Source organism: Osmerus mordax, chromosome 8 (genome assembly GCF_038355195.1).
Source record: "Osmerus mordax isolate fOsmMor3 chromosome 8, fOsmMor3.pri, whole genome shotgun sequence".
NCBI lineage: Eukaryota > Metazoa > Chordata > Actinopteri > Osmeriformes > Osmeridae > Osmerus > Osmerus mordax.
Window position 1 is genome coordinate 3853110 of NC_090057.1, and position 17686 is coordinate 3870795.

At 47.6% G+C, this 17686-nt stretch overlaps 1 protein-coding gene across 1 annotated transcript in view; it reads right to left on the bottom strand.

The window, feature by feature from the left end:
- The window catches only part of LOC136947553 (MAM domain-containing glycosylphosphatidylinositol anchor protein 2-like), an 80493-nt gene that overhangs the window by 25561 nt on the left and 37246 nt on the right, over nt 1-17686 (bottom strand). Inside the window, exons 9-10 of the mRNA XM_067241663.1 lie at nt 13144-13437; nt 4570-4842 (exon numbers count right to left, since the gene is read on the bottom strand). Of these exons, the coding sequence (XP_067097764.1) occupies nt 4570-4842; nt 13144-13437 (567 nt within the window). The remainder of the gene's footprint in view (nt 1-4569; nt 4843-13143; nt 13438-17686) is intronic.

Genomic DNA, 17686 nt, shown 5'->3' on the forward strand with positions numbered 1-17686 from the left:
CACATCGGCAGATACTGTGGGACATGAAAATGGTAATGACTGTAATACATGATTGCAATTTGTCTTTCGGATGTGGAACCAAGGATAGATATTGTTTGATGTTCCGGAAAAAATTATCTTTAAATCAACAATTGGACTTGGAGCAACACTCTCTATACAGTCTTATTCCATACTAAGAAATCACCCCATCCAGCCAGCACAGAAACCTGGCAATAAATACAATCCTCTGCCAACTTCAACAACTGAGAAGAACTAATTTTGCTTTAGATTGAAATAACACAATGCCCGTCCTGGCAGTAACCAATGACAAATCTGCGTTCCACCAGCTTAACCGTACCCCAGACTCAGCTTAAAGAGTTGTTCAAAGAGTAGAGTCACTCAAAGAATAGCATACCAATTCCCTCCTCTCATGAGTCTAGAACTCACTCCCCCAGTAGAACACCTCTTTGTCTGACAAACATGTCTAGACGGGGAAAATGACAATGTTCCAGTCAAGCCTTTGTGCGTCACAAGAAACACAGCATCAGAGGGCATGTATTAAGTGTGGCAAGACCCATTCTTCTACAGTGATAATGCCAGGCTGCGTTGGATTACAAGCACGTTTCCATCTTTTATCAGAGTCTTGTTAAGCCTGTCGGGTGAACGGGTCTTTGTCCTTTAAGGCTGACTGGTTTCACATCGCAGATAACACTGTTCGTGTGGTTGTGGTTGGTGCCCAACACGCTAATGTCACTCATCGCTGACGGTCCATCACTGTCACACACGGTGGAAGCTCCTTCGGCATTCTACCAGAGAGGGTTTATTACCCATTAAGGTAGTTATATCAGCTAGAGCTATCAGCGCAGAGTCAGAGTTGAACTCTACCTTACTAGACGTGTGCTTGACCCTATGGTAAGGGATAGAGCCCCTTGCTATCCTAAATTTGATTCCAAAAGACCAGTGCTATAGACAGCGAATTGCCGCCATTTCATTCCTCGCCTCCCCTAACTCTTCTCCTTTACTCTCTTCTTCTCCTATTTTCTCTTTCCTTCCACTCTTTTCTCCTCCTCTCCTCTCCTCTCCTCTCCACTCCTCTCCTCTCCTCTCCACTCCTCTCCACTCCTCTCCACTCCTCTCCACTCCTCTCCACTCCTCTCCTCTCCTCTCCTCTCCTCTCCACTCCTCTCCACTCCACTCGTCTCCTCTCCTCTCCTCTCCTCTCCTCTCCTCTCCTCTCCACTCCACTCAACTCCTCTCCTCTCCTCTCCACTCGTCTCCTCTCCACTCCTCTCCTCTCCTCTCTCTATAAATAAGCCTGGAGAAGCTGAAGGGGGCATCACATCCTGACAGAGCCAGGGCTCAGAGGTAGAGATTAAACCCTCTGAAGACGTTGCCATCCTGGCACCCTGTCCACCTCAGAAACCCTCTGCCCGTGCAGATGTCCCTCTCTCCGGTCGCATGCATGCACGCACACATACATACACAGTCACAGACACCCAGTCACACACACACACATACACAGTCACAGAAACACACAGTCTCAGACACACACACACACACACTGCCCCTGGCTTGTCATGGCTCTTGAAATTACAATGTGATTGTGCCCCTAAGCATGGCCTGTTGCCCAGCTTTGGAGTGCTCTGTGTGTGTGTGTGTGTGTGTGTGTGTATGTATGTGTGTGTGCATGTATGTGTGCGTGTGTGTCTCCGTGTGCAGTTGCCCTGGGGCACGATGACTGAGACTGTAGGTTTAATCGAGCTTGGTGGCGTTTGGCCAAATCTTTGACTGATACATTTTTACATCCCCCTGCTCTCTCTCTCTTTCTGTCCATGTCTCGTCTCCATGCACGATATCACACTTCGCCCCCTCCTCTTTCTCTGTAAAGGGACTGAGATGGAACCAAGGCAGGAAAACAGACTAAAACGAAACTCCTAAAACGAAAACAAACATTTGTGTTGTGTAGATCTTTGGATTACAGTCTCATGTGAATGAGAGCGGTACAGATCGAGCAGGCTGATGCTGGCCTATGGACTGTGTTCTCTGGATGATGTCTATCTAGGTCAGTGCATATGCTAAACATCCCATCACACTCTCTCTCATCCCTCATCCCTCTCTCCCTCATGCCTCATCCCCCACTGCTGCAACCTCCTGGCAGCAGTTTATTAATTTCAACATCATGTCAATCTCTCACCATGGTCACTGCTGGCTCCCAGGACATGGGTGGGACGGGGTTCGTCTTAAAGGATGTGGGCGGGGAGGGGAGGGGAGGGGGGGTGTAGAAGGAGGGACAGGGTACAGTGGATTTCACGGATAATCGGAGGAACCAAAGTGGATTTTCCTTGCTCCTGGTCCCAGGGGGTGACTAACAGGGCCTCAATACCTTTGGCAGCCACCACGTCCAGATGGTGAGAATCTGGAGCACTAGGAGGGAGGAATGGAGGGTGGGAGGGAGGGTGAACGATGGCACACAAGGCTGGGGCCCTGCAGAGGAAAGCAAATGCCTGGAGGGGATGATCTGCTTTCCTCCCTGCTCCACCTGTTTCCCAGGGGAGACCTGATACACAACTCACACGAGAGACGGCCCATCTATCCACATGCGGAGGGGAGGGGAGGGCAGGGGAGGGAACAACAACAACTACAAAAAAAGGGTGATAGAGAAGAAAAAAAAAAGACGAAAGGTGATAGAGAGACAGAGAGATAGAGTGATGAGGGGTAGCGACAGAAACAGATTGAAAGAGGGATTGAAGAGGTGGAGAAAGAGAGAAGAAAAGATAAGACACAGTGGAATTGACAGCATCAGGGGACAGTGGCTTAAGTGGAGGATCAAAGGGACAAATGCTTCTCAGGCCCTACGGCCGGTCTGTAATGGGAGGTCTGGAGCTCAGAGACAGAGCCAGCTTCCTGCTGCTCTACCAGCCTGACACTCACAAACCTGTATCTAACCACACACTCACAAACCTGTATCTCACCACACATTCACAAACCTGTATCTAACCAAACACTCACAAACCTGTATCTAACCACACACTCACAAACCTGTATCTAACTACACACTCACAAACCTGTATCTCACCACACACTCACAAACCTGTATCTAACCAAACACTCACAAACCTCTATCTCACCACACACTCACAAACCTGTATCTAACTACACACTCACAAACCTGTATCTAACTACACACTCACAAACCTGTATCTAACCACACACTCACAAACCTGTATATAACCACACACTCACAAACCTGTATCTAACCACACACTCACAAACCTGTATCTAACCAAACACTCACAAACCTGTATCTAACCACACACTCACAAACCTGTATCTAACCACACACTCACAAACCTGTATCTAACCAAACACTCACAAACCTGTATCTAACCACACACTCACAAACCTGCATAAAAGAAACATGGGCAAAACACACACGCCGACACATAAAATTCTCAGGGTATTTTCTGCATAATAGCACGTCTTATCTAAAAAATAAATATCTGCCTTATACACCTGCCTTGTCTAAAGAAATAAATGTTGGAGCAGAATAAGTAGGCATTATCCCAAGGACCTGAGTCAATCTGGGAGCTGTCATTTGTAATCTTGGCATCAGTTAAATTCAGTGGAGATAGACAGGGATCTTACAGCAGACCCCTCATATTCAAATTGACAATCTGTGTACGCTGTCTGTCTCACTTCTTTTCAATCAATTACCGCCACACAAACGTTCACGCCCTTGCACACACTCCGTGTTACACACACACACATACACACCATCTGACAGACAGTTTTCAATTTCTGCAGACATCATTTACCCATCAGAAAACCCACCCTGAAAACTTTAATTACTGTACAGGGGATTGAAAAACTCATTTTGCATAAAATTCTCTACAGAGAGAATGTTGAACAGATGTGTGGTGAGTGTTCTGGAACAAAATGGCTGCCATACATCATTAAGGTGTGTGCCACACAGTTGTGATGATGATAAAGTAAAGCGATGCCTTTAAAAGCACTTAAAAGCCACTGTAACTCATTAAAATTAGGAATATCTTAATAGTGAACTCTCATCATTAACACAGCAGTTAAACGAAAACTGAAGAAAGTATTGCATTTAAGCAGGGGTGAAATGGGACAGTAATTCTTCCCTTAAATCTCAGATACACGATTGTCTCTCTATGAGCCCCTCAGGTTTGTGGAAGCCAGATTTTATTATCTTCTATATACTTAGTAATGGGGGGTTGGTGATTATGCCCTCCTGTGAGAATATTCTGGCATCATTTGGTTTTGGTTCTTTTCATTGAGCAGAAGGCTATATTCAAAGCAAAATACAGTACAGGGGGATTTGATCCTTAGAGCTCTGCAGTCAACTGCTCCAACCACTAAGCTATACCCTACCTTCTAAATCAATGAACATAATAAAGGCCCTGATGAGGCCCAAACTTGGCTCTGAGGACGAACGTGTTTGCAGTCCAGTACAGCAGCCCCCTTTCAGGCCCGAAAGCAGCAGCACAGAGATCCTCCCCCAGTCCAGCCCGTACGTAACCTCAGCTCACGTGCCTCAGATGCACCACATCCCACCCGTCTGTTTACCTGTGACCGTGAAGGTGCAGCGGCCCGCCCCGGCCTCGTTGATGACGTCGCAGGTGTACACGCCCCAGCCGTCGCGGTTCAGGCTGCGGATGGTGTGCTCCGACTCGTCCCGCTGGTCCACAAAGTGGCCGGCGTTGAGCAGGCGGTTCCCCAGACGCCACTCGAAGCGGAGCACCCTGGACGGGTGTGCCCTCAGGACCCTGCACGTCAGCACCACGGGCCGGCCCAGACCCTGACGCACCTCCAGCGACACGGGCTCCACCGACGGAGGGTCTGCAGGCAGAGAGAGGGGGGGAGGGAGGGATGGAGGGGACAGATTCAGACTGGGTAGGGTCCGAGAGGGAGAGACGTAGATTTAGACTCTGGAGGGTCTTTAGATAACAGAGGAAGGTGAGAGAGAGAGAGAGAGAGAGAGAGAGAGAGAGAGAGAGAGAGAGAGAGAGAGAGAGAGAGAGAGAGAGAAAGAGAAAGAGAGAGAAAGAGAGAGAGAGAGAGAGAGAGGCATAGACCGGGGACTGTTATTTTTCTTCAATTTCTGGCTTTTCCAGGCTGAATGGAAAACATGAAATAATCATAGATATATCCTAAGCAAGTGTGAGGACAATCAATTACTTGAAAACCACAGCAAAGTGTAAAAGAGAGTCTTTCACGCACCACAGAGAACTGGCCAATGAATGACGAAGTGCATCTCAAAACTGGAAAATTAATAAGCTATTTAAGAATCTGCCTACTCTGTCTTTTCTTGCACAGACGACCTCTTAGTGAATTATTCACCTGATAATCTCCACCAAGGGTCTAGGGCTGACACTGCCCTGGCAGACCTCTGATTTGCGTGTGTGTGTGTGCGTGTGTGTGTGCGTGCGTGTGTGCGTGCATGAGAAAGCACGTGGCTATGAATATCCTGCTTTCTTAATGATGCTCGATTTTGACAATCCCGTACAGATGCTTGACAGAAGTCACAGCAGGGTAAAAACAACAGCAAGCGCTTCGAGGGGAATCAGAATAACACACAAGCCTCTTCATTGCCTGGAATTAGCATATGCCAGGCGGGGGGGGGGGGGTAGGAGGCTGTCGTGCTACAGGAGGCTGGACTGAGTGGAAGCTCTGGGCCCGGAAGAGCAAGGGCGTGCTTCAAATCTCCCATGCTGAGATGATCCTAATCCACAAGAACGCTTTGCTGTCGTGCCCTCAAGGCCTGTCCTCAGCCAACAGCTACAGCTACTGCTCGTATCAATACTTTACACCATTAATTACAAACTCTAAGATGACTGGCTGGCTGGGTGGAGATGTCAGATATAACCCTCACTCCCTTCCCCTTCAAAAGGAGAGGCCGGAAGTCGGCCGCCCTAGGTGGGCAGGGGGGTTTCTTTTTATGGCGGTTGAGAGAAACCGAGGTGTCTTGAGATGAAGGAGCATCTTGTCGTCTGGTGATGTGCACGCCAGCGTGCGGAAAACACCTTTCATCTTCGCTCAATGGAACCGCAAACACTACATACCTCAGACGAACCAGGGCTGTGCTCTTACCCAGGAAAATGGATCCTCTCTGCTACTTAAGGAGGGGTGTGAATCGTTACTTATTACATTAAAATTGCAGGCTTTTCCGCGGCTGAAATATCACCCCCCGCGCCGTGGCCTCTCTGTGTGGCACTTGACCGAATTGCGGTAAGTGCAGTTTCATTCGTAGCAGACGACTAACGCCAAGACTGACAACAACGCAGAAGGAAACAGCTTCTTACGCAACGCTGCAACGTTGTAAAGGCGGCGCCACCACCCTCGCTGTCAGAGGGCTCTAAAGGAGCTGCACTCCCTTCCCTCACTCCCTCCCCCTTCCTTCCTTCCTTCCTTCCCTCCTTCCCTCCCCCATCCCTCCCTCCCTCCCTCCCTCCCCAGCACGTGTGACAGGGGGCTCGTGTGTGGTGAGATATTCCCTGAGCACGGTGCAGGCTGCTCAGCGAGGCAGAGAGGGCGGTTATGACGCCGGGTTTCTGCGTGTCAGAGGTTCAGGGAACAACTGAGGCTGGAGGATGTAATCCATCACCAGACACTGGTGGATAACTTGACAGTCACGAGGAGGAGAACAACACCAAAGAGGAGGCTGTGTTCTCTGGTTCATAAAGGCTTCAATCAGAAGAAAAGGACATCGGACGTAATAGAATCAATGATGATACTAACAATACCATGCAATAGTTGATTGAGAAAAGCACCTTCCTGCATGTCTCAGGACACATTATGCGTACACATAGAATCGATAAACACCCACAGAATGTTAGCAACATCATGTGGTCAACCATGCGCTGTACTGCCAGGCAGACAACATTCCACTGTGACTGGTTAGGGTTCTTTCTCCATCTCTCCCTCCCACCCTCTCTCCATCTCTCCTTCCCACCCTCTCTCCATCTCTCCTTCCTACCCTCTCTCCATCTCTCCCTCCCACCCTCTCTCCATCTTTCCCTTCTCTTCTCCCCCTTTCCCTCCACTCTCCTCTCCTTCTTTCTCTCTCCATCTCTCCCTTCTCCTCTCCCTCCCTCGCCTCTCTCCATCCATCTCTCAGCCCGTGGCTGTTTCCCCTCATGGCTCAGTGCTCTGCTGGTGTGACATTAGGGCTTCACACCTCCTTGGAAGAACAGATTTATTTGGTCTATTCCTCTCTATTCTACCTCCAACGAAGCAGGCACCAGAGGCATGTCACGTGTTCCTCCCCCCTCCTGGCTTCCCCCCCATGCTCAGCGGACCGGAGTGTGGGGAACATCTAACCGTCTTTGAAACACAAGGGAGCCAAAACATTCTTGTGTCAGAGCAACTTCTGCACAACAAGGCTGCTTTCAAAATTTACTTCTGACACAAGGAATGACATTCACTGCAAACTGTTGAATAGTAAATTATAAGCTGGGTTTAACTTCATAATGAGGCTCAATGATGAATAATGCAGAGTTGCAAACTAGCTTTGCTATGCATCAATGCTCACTCCGCGAAGACCCCCAAATATGAACAAGGAGCAGCATCGTAATTATCATATTGTTATTAAACTTTTATCATAATTTATTAACTGAAAAGTATACAACTAATGCTAATCAATGTACACTTTTGGGCGAGAGTGCTGGCTTCGTAGCGCACTGGATGGAACTAATGGATTTACCTCAGGCCTTGGCTGGGATATAAATTACCCCTGCGCGGCCCACCGCTGAGTCCTGTTTACAACCGACATGTTCGCTGACCTTTGCGCATCGTTCGACGCGGCTGATCAATTCAATATTGTTCTATGAAAATGGGTTATTAAAATATCAGCCACGAATTTAGTCCTCGCTGTAATGTAGGAAGATTAATTTGCCTGCGCTGGTTCGGGTGGGGCGATTATGCGATTCACGTTAGAGTGGGCCCCGGGGGCTAGGCACAAAGACTTTATTGGCGCAGAAAGGGAATTTAATTAAAAACAATAATCATATAATTTCATCCATTACTTGCTCTTTTTCTCCCAGACAACAGCTCTTTATCTGGCGCGTCTGTTTGATGTGTGTCAGTTAGCGAGGCTCTGGCTCGCAGCGAGCGAGGCGTGTCTGGGAGAGAGGCGCCACGCCGAGCCCTGGGAGAGGCAGGAGCTGGGCTCCCTGGGCAGAGCACGTCCAGCCCTGGGAGAGGCAGGAGCTGGGCTCCCTGGGCCGAGCACGTCCAGCCCTGGGAGAGGCAGGAGCTGGGCTCCCTGGGCCGAGCACGTCCAGCCCTGGGAGAGGCAGGAGCTGGGCTCCCTGGGGAGAGCACGTCCAGGCAGCCAGCAAGCGCACCCCAGGTGGGTCTAATCCTGACAGACGGACGCACGGAAGTCCTGCCGGGGACAACTCTCCAGCCCTCCTCCATCCTCACTCCTCCTTCCACTCCTCCTTCTCCTCCCATTCCACTCAGGGCCACTTGGAGCCAGTTTTACTAACAACATCAGGGCTTCACAGCTGGGGATTTGGCCTTCTGTGTTTCTATTAGAAGGAATGATTTTCCCGAGCAGACGTCTCCAGATCCCCCCTCCCAGCTTGGCCCCGGCTGGCTGACAGATGCAGGTTTTTACATATCAAAGCTGTTGACTCGCCAGAGCGGTTCCTTCATGCCTCTAATGCTCTTTGCTTCAGAGGACTGTACCTCGGCCCCTTGATCGAGTTACTAAATGCGGCTTTGCGCATGGCTCGCCACCAAAGGCGTCTGGCTCACGCTGTGGCCTGGAGATGCAGACGAGGAAGGCATCTCAGAAGGGTTTGGCTAGCACCCACACGGGGGGAACCAGGCCAGCGAGCGGCGTGGAGATAAAGATGTAGGAGGGGTGGAGGAAAGGAGGGGTGGAGGAGAGATGTAGGAGGGGTGGAGGAGAGATGTAGGAGGGGTGGAGGAGAGATGTAGGAGGGGTGGAGGAAAGGAGGGGTGGTGGAGAGATGTAGGAGGGGTGGAGAAGAGATGTAGGAGGGGTGGAGGAGATATGTAGGAGGGGTGGAGGAGAGATGAAGGAGGGGTGGAGGAGAGATGGAGGAGGGGTGGAGGAGAGATGGAGGAGGGGTGGAGGAGAGATGGAGGAGGGGTGGAGGAGAGATGAAGGAGGGGTGGAGGAGAGATGGAGGAGGGGTAGAGGAGAGATGGAGGAGGGGTGGAGGAGAGATGAAGGAGGGGTGGAGGAGAGATGGAGGAGAGATGAAGAAGGGGTGGAGGAGAGAGACAGAAGGGGGCGAGGGAGACACAAGTGAACAATGGCAGGAGGACAGGACGAGAACAAGAGGTGCTATTGTAGCGGTTGTGTACTCCTCGTGCGTTGTGTTTTGATGGCACCAGTTGTATGTAACAGACGTGGTCGTGCTCCATCAGAGGGTTCACTTGGCCAATGGTTGTTCCCACCGGGAGTCGAACCTGCCACCTCTGGCAACCCAAGCACGACCACTACCAGCTATGCCAAAGAAAAGCTAGCTATTCATTGACGTGGGTGGCCTGTTACATACTTGAGGAGTGAGTTTTCACCGATTAACACCGGCTACACTGAACGAGAGACGACGTTCGCCAGGGTTACAACCCACCAGCTAGTGAGATGCACATTTCCTAAACTCTGACCAAGCGTTAATATTATCCTTTTTCTAAAAGGAGAATTTCCTCCGAGATTTAGTCATAAAGTAGCTGCCCAACTCCTTCAGAATTAGCTGTCTGTTCCAATGGAAAGCAAAGTGAGTTTTAATGCCAGCTATCAAGTTAACACACTAAGAGATGAATAGCGAGTGTCAGAATGATTGATTTATCAGCGGTGCACATTTTAAACCTCCATTCATGCTGTTCTGCACCCTGCATCTAGGAGTAGAAAGCTGGTGAGTGACACCAGACCACAAAAAAAAAATTCAGTCAGCAGAAGCAGAACATACTGCACCCAAGAGTTAGAGAGACAACAAGGCTGGACTTTGACAGTTTTCTTTTTAAAGAATAGATCGAATGGTCCTTATCGGTCCCTTCTGTATGGCCTGGCCACCTCTCCTAGCTCTCAGCGTCGCTGACAACCATCACACCTCACAGCTGACCCTGCTCTGTCTCCATGGTGACAGGACAGGGTACAGAACCAGTATGTGATGGAAGCTGACCAAAGCATATAAAAAAATAATTTAAAAAGCTTTTCACTAAATGTGTTTTATAGGTTTTGCTTTTATTTATTTTTTTACCTTGATTTTTATTTGTATTTTTAAACTTTGATTCTTTTTAATTTGTATTACTATATGCTTTAAATATAAAGTTCAATACAATTAAAATGTATTATTATTATTCCATCTTGGGGTCAGCAGTAAAACAGGGGGGCGAAAATTATGTTCTCTATTCATTTAAGGTAGGGGGTGGGGGGGTCTCTGGTTCAAGATAAACCATTAGTAATAAAGTTGTGTTTATTTTCTTCTCCCAAGAACACAGTTTTTCTAATCCTGGATTTAACTGGAGCATCATTATAAAGACACCTGTAGCCTCTTGAGCAACACACTAAGCTATGCCTGTAGTGTTGTCTGGCTTTCATACTGGTGGTAAATAAAGTGTCTTACTACTGCAGAGAGTGTGATTATGAATCCGGAAAACAATGGTTAAAATGTACTTCATTTCATACATGATGAATATTTGTGTTTCATGGTTAATATTTTCCGTACAAATTGCTTCGGAAATAGTTCCAAGCATTTAGTTTTGAAAAAACCTTTTATGTAGTGTATGCCGTTATTAGTTTGTAGTGTCTGAGGAGGATAGCTATTTAACATCAAAGCTAGAGGATATTTTCATTTCCTCATCTTCTTCAAGAAACAAAACACACCATTTTGGTATTATGGGTGAATCTCCTTCAAGCGTTTCATCTTCGTTTCATCTGCATGTTTTCAGATGAAGGCAGCTTTATGGTGGCATCCGTGTATGCTGGCAAGCCTAAAAGATATTTTCATTAATGCGATTGATAGTAGAAGGTCGCTAAAAAGCTTCTGGACAGCCTTTGAGTTAGAGCTTGCTTGTTATCTTGTTTGCCTTTTTTCCAGATCTAATTGTGCAGCCCTCAGACAAATGGTATGTGGAATGAGAGTGTCCCTGATGCTTTCCAATAGCAAACTGGATCATTGTGACCTATTGCTGCTGGTGGAACACTAATGCACTCTTGGGCGGGGAGGGGAGGGGCGGGGTGGGGGTGGGGGTGCAGGGGGGAGGAAGACAAAGAGTATCCATTTATCTTTACTCTGAACAGGAGAGAGGGGGGGGGGGGGGGTGATGAACTCCTGTATCATCAATACAGTTCTCTTTGAATGTGCATTCACTAGAGTACAGGAATACAGGGGACGCTGAACCAAGCTGGCATCAAAGTGATCCCGATGACACATCAACCTTGTTCACCAGTGCCACCCTCTGCTGCCCAACAACCCAATCGCTGTTCTGTATTATTTAATCAGAATTATCAGCTTTGCAGGAATAATTCCTTTGTTTACTATTTTATATCTGCGCCGGAGCACGGAAAATCCCCCAACATTTGCTGTGAGCTGTCATCGTTGTATAATCACAATCAATTTTGGAGGAATTCAGCACAGTCAGGGTTCCGGGCACATCAGAACTGCCTTAATCGTCCTCACAGAGCCGAGTCTTTAATAGCTTAGTTCAGACGTGACGGCCTTGACGCAGACAGCTACAGAGCACAAAAGAGACAAATATTTCCCTCCTATTATCTTCATTTCCTTGTGGTTCAGATGGCCTTAACATAGTGAATCTCTGCTCACCCAGGACACCTAAGAGGCATCAGGGATGGGAAAAGAGGACTCTATTCCACAGTGAAAGAATATTATTAAACAGTCCCAGTGATCAGTGATCAGTTGGGATAGTTTTGGATTAGGGAATAGATCTGTGAGTTGTTCTGCAGAAATAGGCAGCTCAGCTAACTAATTAACTGGGCTGCTTAAAATCAACAATGGTTCTTGAGCCGTGGAAAACTTAAAAGTGCTGATGACAAAGGACCCATCTGAATTAATGGAGAACAGATCCAACTCTTCGCTGACTAAGTTTCCAATTTCCTATAATCACTTGCCAGAGAACGGCATGTATTCAGAGGGTGCCATGCACGGATCCCTTTAATTTCTCTCATTCTCTTTTCGGAGTATTTTCTCCCCAAAATAACTCCATTCCTGGAATGAGTGACATCACTTTGATTCGGCCTCTTTGATTTAAATATCCTATTCAAACTCGACATAAATGCATAGAAAATGAATACTGGTTGAATACATCAACATCTGCTTATTAATCGCTAAGCAGTCTCTGAATGTCACATCCTAAGGAGCGGGGTGGTGTTTGAATGGGAAAGGCTGACGGTGTGATCCCGGGGAAATGGACCACTCTCCCCCCTTCACCCTCTCCGCCCCGCCCCGCACACAAGCCCTAATCACTGGGGTTGGCTAGCATGTCATTTTGTGCCTCTGTTAGCTTAGCGATCACTCAGCTGTCTTCCCCTCTCCCAGGGCGCCAAGTGGGCGGAGTGGCATGTCCTGTGTGCCCCCAGACCTGACAGAGCCACCAGGGGACGGAGGTCATTCAAAACTCTCCCATTCAAAGGAAAGCTGGATGGATGTGGAGGGAGAGAGATAGGGAGAGATCCACTGGAGGTGTGCAGCAGACTGATAATCTCTTACCCTCACATGTTCTGCCACATAGAGCATGGCAGCTCACACTGTCCCGTCTTCTGAGAGAGAAATGCCAAACTTATTTGGTTTGTAGGCATGCACGGACACACACACACACACACACACCATTCTAGAGACTACTATTAATAAACGCACAATAACATACGTGCACACACACACACACACACACACACAATGGTCTTTAAACGCATTCAATACTCAAATTGTGCAATTTAAATAATTCAAATAATAACACACATGTACACGCATACACATTCTATACTCACATTGTACTATTTAAATGGCACAAACAATAACACACACACACACATTCTATTCTCAGAGTGCAATATTCAAGTACAACATAAAACACACACACGCACACACACAACCACACAGGCACATACACAACCACACACACACACACACCACATTCTGTACTCACACTGCACGATGAGCTCCACCACCGCCTCCCTGGGTTTGACGTTGAAGCCGTTGTACTGGCTGGTCTGGCAGCGGTAGGAGCCGCTCATCTCCCGCGACACGTTGACGATCCGCAGCACGCCGTCGTAGCTCTCCGACTGCATGCTGCCGTCCGCCATGGGCACCTCCTTGTCCGCCCGAGACCACAGAATGATGGGCTTGGGCTTCCCTGAAACAAGGCACTCCAGCTCCACTGTGTCCCCTTCCCGGGCCACCAGGGGCGACTTGCCCCGGGGGACTGTCAGGTTGGGGGGAACTAAGAAAGAGAAAAACAGAGGAGGGACTGATATGGGGATCTAGAAAGTTGGCTGGCGGGGTAAGAGGGAGGGGTCGACCGGGGGGATGGGGGGTGGAGAGCGGCGAAGCGTATGAGCGTCCATGTTGCGATGGATGCGTGTTTTTTGTTTTTTTGATTAGTGACACATTGGCTGGCGTGGAGAGAGAGCATGCAGACTCTTGCAGAGATGGCTGGAAGCCTGCCTGTGGTTCTGGATGTTTACCGTAGAGCCATCAAGCTGTTCAGCAGCAACAAGGTTATACGGAGGCAAGCGATGGAGGATGCGATGGAGGTCTGACACAAAGCAGAGGTCGTAGGAAACAATCGATGACGTGAATCCTTTCAGATCAGCTGGAGCTATTTTCATTATCTTGAAAGTGCAGAGTAATGGAGTTAGAAAAGAAAAAAGGCATTCCTTACTGCATTGCTCAAACGGTCTGCCATCCTAATCTTCATCACCATCACCCTTGTGACTTCACTGTCCTCATCATCATCCTCATCACCATCATCATTAACACAGCTAGTGTGCCCCTTCCACATCACTTCTGGATGTGCAGGCCCTCTCATCCTCTTTCTCTCCTCAATTCTCTGCCTAGTCATCCTCAGCTCTGCTGCCTTCTCTGCTCCTGAGTCTCTGATAACAGAAGTCAACAAATCTATTTAAAAACAGACGTCAAGAACGGATAGGCCAGACTTACAATTAAAATGCTGAGAAAAAACCTCTTAACTGGTCATCTCCATTGGGGCGTAGGATGGATAGCTTTTCCTTGGATCACTAAACAAAGTTGCCGCTCCACAGTATAAATGGTTCGAGGCACTTTTGCAAGGCCAGCAGAAAGTGTATGTTGAATAATGAAAAAAGTGCAGAGTTAAAGGATATATTTGTTTTCCATTCATCGTGTGTGTGTGTCTGTGTGTGAGCGAATGTGTACGCTTCAAAGTGTATGTGTGAGATGATCTCTGTGTGTGTGTGCGTGCACAGTATAAAAGTAAGTGGAAAGTGGCAGGTTGTAACAAGAACCAGATATGTGATTCCTAATGTGGGGAGCTGGGCACATAAATGTGTTTAATTAGCAGCCTGACCTTAAAATACAGACTGTGTGTGTGTGTGTGTATGTGTGTGTCCATGAACAAACTTCAAAACCAAAGGCAGAGCTCAGATGGAAACAGCGCTGCAGCCAACACCTACCAAACAGGACCATCTCTTTTCATATTGAAATGACAGTTTTTCAGCTGAACTCATACAGTAAACTTTTGTGATGATGAAATCACCAGCAATAACCTAGAAACACTAAACCCCGACTCCAACAGACCCAGTTCTCTCTACTTGCTGTTGGTATTCTGTCTGAATCCTTCCTAGTGTACAGTACCAGTGTAGTAAACTAACATGTTCACCAGTCCCTCACTAGCTATTAACATTTTCACCACTTCCTCACTCGCATACTGGAGAAGTACACTAATATATTCACTCCTGAATGCTTGTCCTGATTGATCGTCTTTTCATGTTTCATGTTTGGAAAATTCATTCAGCTCTGTGAAGAGGAAGTGATTAGAAAATTAGATATGAATCATTGATGTACCACCGGTAAAACAGGCCAAATATTAGCATGACGCAACACACGACAACAGTTGTCCTTCTCACTTCTGTTTGTCACCGAACACAACACATTTTGTTCAGAGCATTTGTCATCTATGTGATGTACTTAGGTAAGCTATCCCTATTGAGTCTATTTTAGAGAGGGACAGTGAAGAGGTCCTTCACTGCAGCTATTAGCTAGTGGTTGAGAGTCTGTTAGGTCATTCAGAAAGTATGTAAATTATGGAAGCAAATCAGTGACGTTTTGAATTTTCAAACGCATTGAATACTTAATATTGAAACGTAAACACCACCGAATTTGTAGGTTTTCAATTCCCCTCTTTAAAATGAATAGATAAATTAATTTCAATAAAAAACATAGGCCAAAAAATTCGATCCGAAAAACTTGCCAAAATAAATCTGATCCCAAAAATTTCTGCCGAAAAAAGTCTGAGGCTCCGATTTGTTTGGATCCAATTTTGGGATCAGAATTTCACCATTTGGATTTCAGCAGCCTGAATTTTGTTTTATTTCAATTTCTGAAGCTTTCATTTTTTTATTGAATTTTTGGGACCTGAATATTACTGTTCGAATTTGAGCAACCTGAATATCCGAACCTAGAATCGTTTACATTTTAAAGAGGTGAATTCCAAACCAAAAAATGTATTTGCTTCCATAGTAAATCAGCAGATAATCTGAGATTTATTCTAACTGAACACGTAAAGGATGAGAAGTCTCTAGGCTCTGTCTCCAGGAACCTGAAGGCAGACAGCCGAGGTTGCAAGTCAACAACAATAGCTCATCACCGGAAAGACTATAGACACAAGCAGTCCTTTGCTAACTATGCCTTGCAGCAAGGCAAAACCTACAGAAAAAAATAACCTTAAAAATAGCCAAAACCTTAGTAGAAATGAAACCAGCAAAATGACCTCTCACTCCCTTTAACAGTTACATCCAGTGCGTGTTAAACCTCAAAAGACTAAACTTCCTGTGTTCAAAGCGTATTGCCCCACTTATTGAATCCCAAGACAAAAAGATGTAGGTAGGCAGCACAGGCAGGTGGGCTGGCGGGCCCCAATGAGGCCATTAGAGAGTGGACGCAAGGCACATTCACTGTGTACCCATCATTACACACATCCTCTCTATGGTCCAGACCAGGGAGCCAATTACAACTGTCAGGCCTTGGTTTTGGAAGGCCCCCTCTACCCATAATGACAGCCATTGCATCTGCTGCAATTGTTAGCTAAGGAATACAACATACATCCATAAATGCACGTACACACACACACACACGCAGGCACGCACACAAATAATACCCACACAAGAAGTAGACTCGCACATGGTAAAACACAGAGTGGGAACAAACTGTGTTTTAAAGGAGATCTGGGCATTAGCACAGCACACAACTATCTCTACATTACAGTGGGGCAGCTGCCTCTCACCACTGTGATCTTGCCTCTGCGACTCATCAGGATTCTTGAGGCTGGTGGTTTGGGAGAGGGGAGGGGGAGAGAGAGGTAGTGAGATCAAGAGAGAGGCAGAAAGAGAGAGGACATGTATGTGTGTATGTAGGAGAGAGAGAGAGGGGAGAGAGAGATAGAGAGCGGACATGTTTGTGTGTCTGTAGGAGGGAGGGAGGGAGGGAGAGAGGGATAGAGGGATAGAGGGAGAGAGGGAGGGACAGAGGGAGGGACAGAGGGAGAGAGGGAGGGAGGCAGGGTGGGAGGGAGGGAGGCAGGGTGGGAGGGAGGCAAGTAGGCAGGGAGGGAGGGAGGGGCGAGAGAGACAAAGGACATGGGTGTGTGTGTGGGAATTTGATTTCCCAGCAGACCGCACCAGGCCTGGCAGGGTCGAACCCCTCTGAAAGGACCCAGCACAGCAGCCTGTTTCCAGGGTCTCAGCTGGGATGATTCCCCTTGTCTGGAGCCTGATTGCTGGAGCCTTCTAGAAGCAGCCATCCCCACTGCAACCAACACCAAGCACAGTGGGCATACTGCAATGCCTGGCACTTAGTATTTTGATACAAACCAGGGGCCACAGCAAGCATGGTCATCTTTGAAAATAGACAACAATTCTGCTGGGCCTCTGATTGAGTGATGTTACATCACAGCCTGTCACCATGGCAACACAGTGCCACTACCACTCTGGCAGCGATTGTGTGTGTGTGTGTGTGTGGCTTTAGGCCGGTGAGTTGGTCTAACTGTGACAGGCCCCTGCTCCTATGAGCTTCTTGCCAGTAGGGACAGTCTGCGGTGCTCCCTACGGTGGATGGGTTTGTGTGTGTGTCAGTGTGTGCTTGTTTTTTGGTGTGTGTGTGTGTGTGTGTGTGTGGACCTACTGCGACAGATGAAGGTTGTCCAGGGAGGGCTCTGAAAGGCTTAGTGTTCTGATGGACTGCAGTGCCACAGCGCCAAGGGAGGCTAATGTCACCAGAAGAATCTGGAGCCCTTGTGGGGGCTGCCCTAAAGGATGCCATTAGGAGAGTATGCTTCTGTCAGATGGTCAAGCTGTGTGTGTGTGTGTGTGTGTACCAAACTCAGTATAAGCTCTGTTCGTGTCTTGTGTTTCAAATTTTAGTCTATGAAGTGTACCGATACAAACAACAGCAGCACTCTGTCATTGAATAGTCACCATTGGTTACAGTAAATGTGT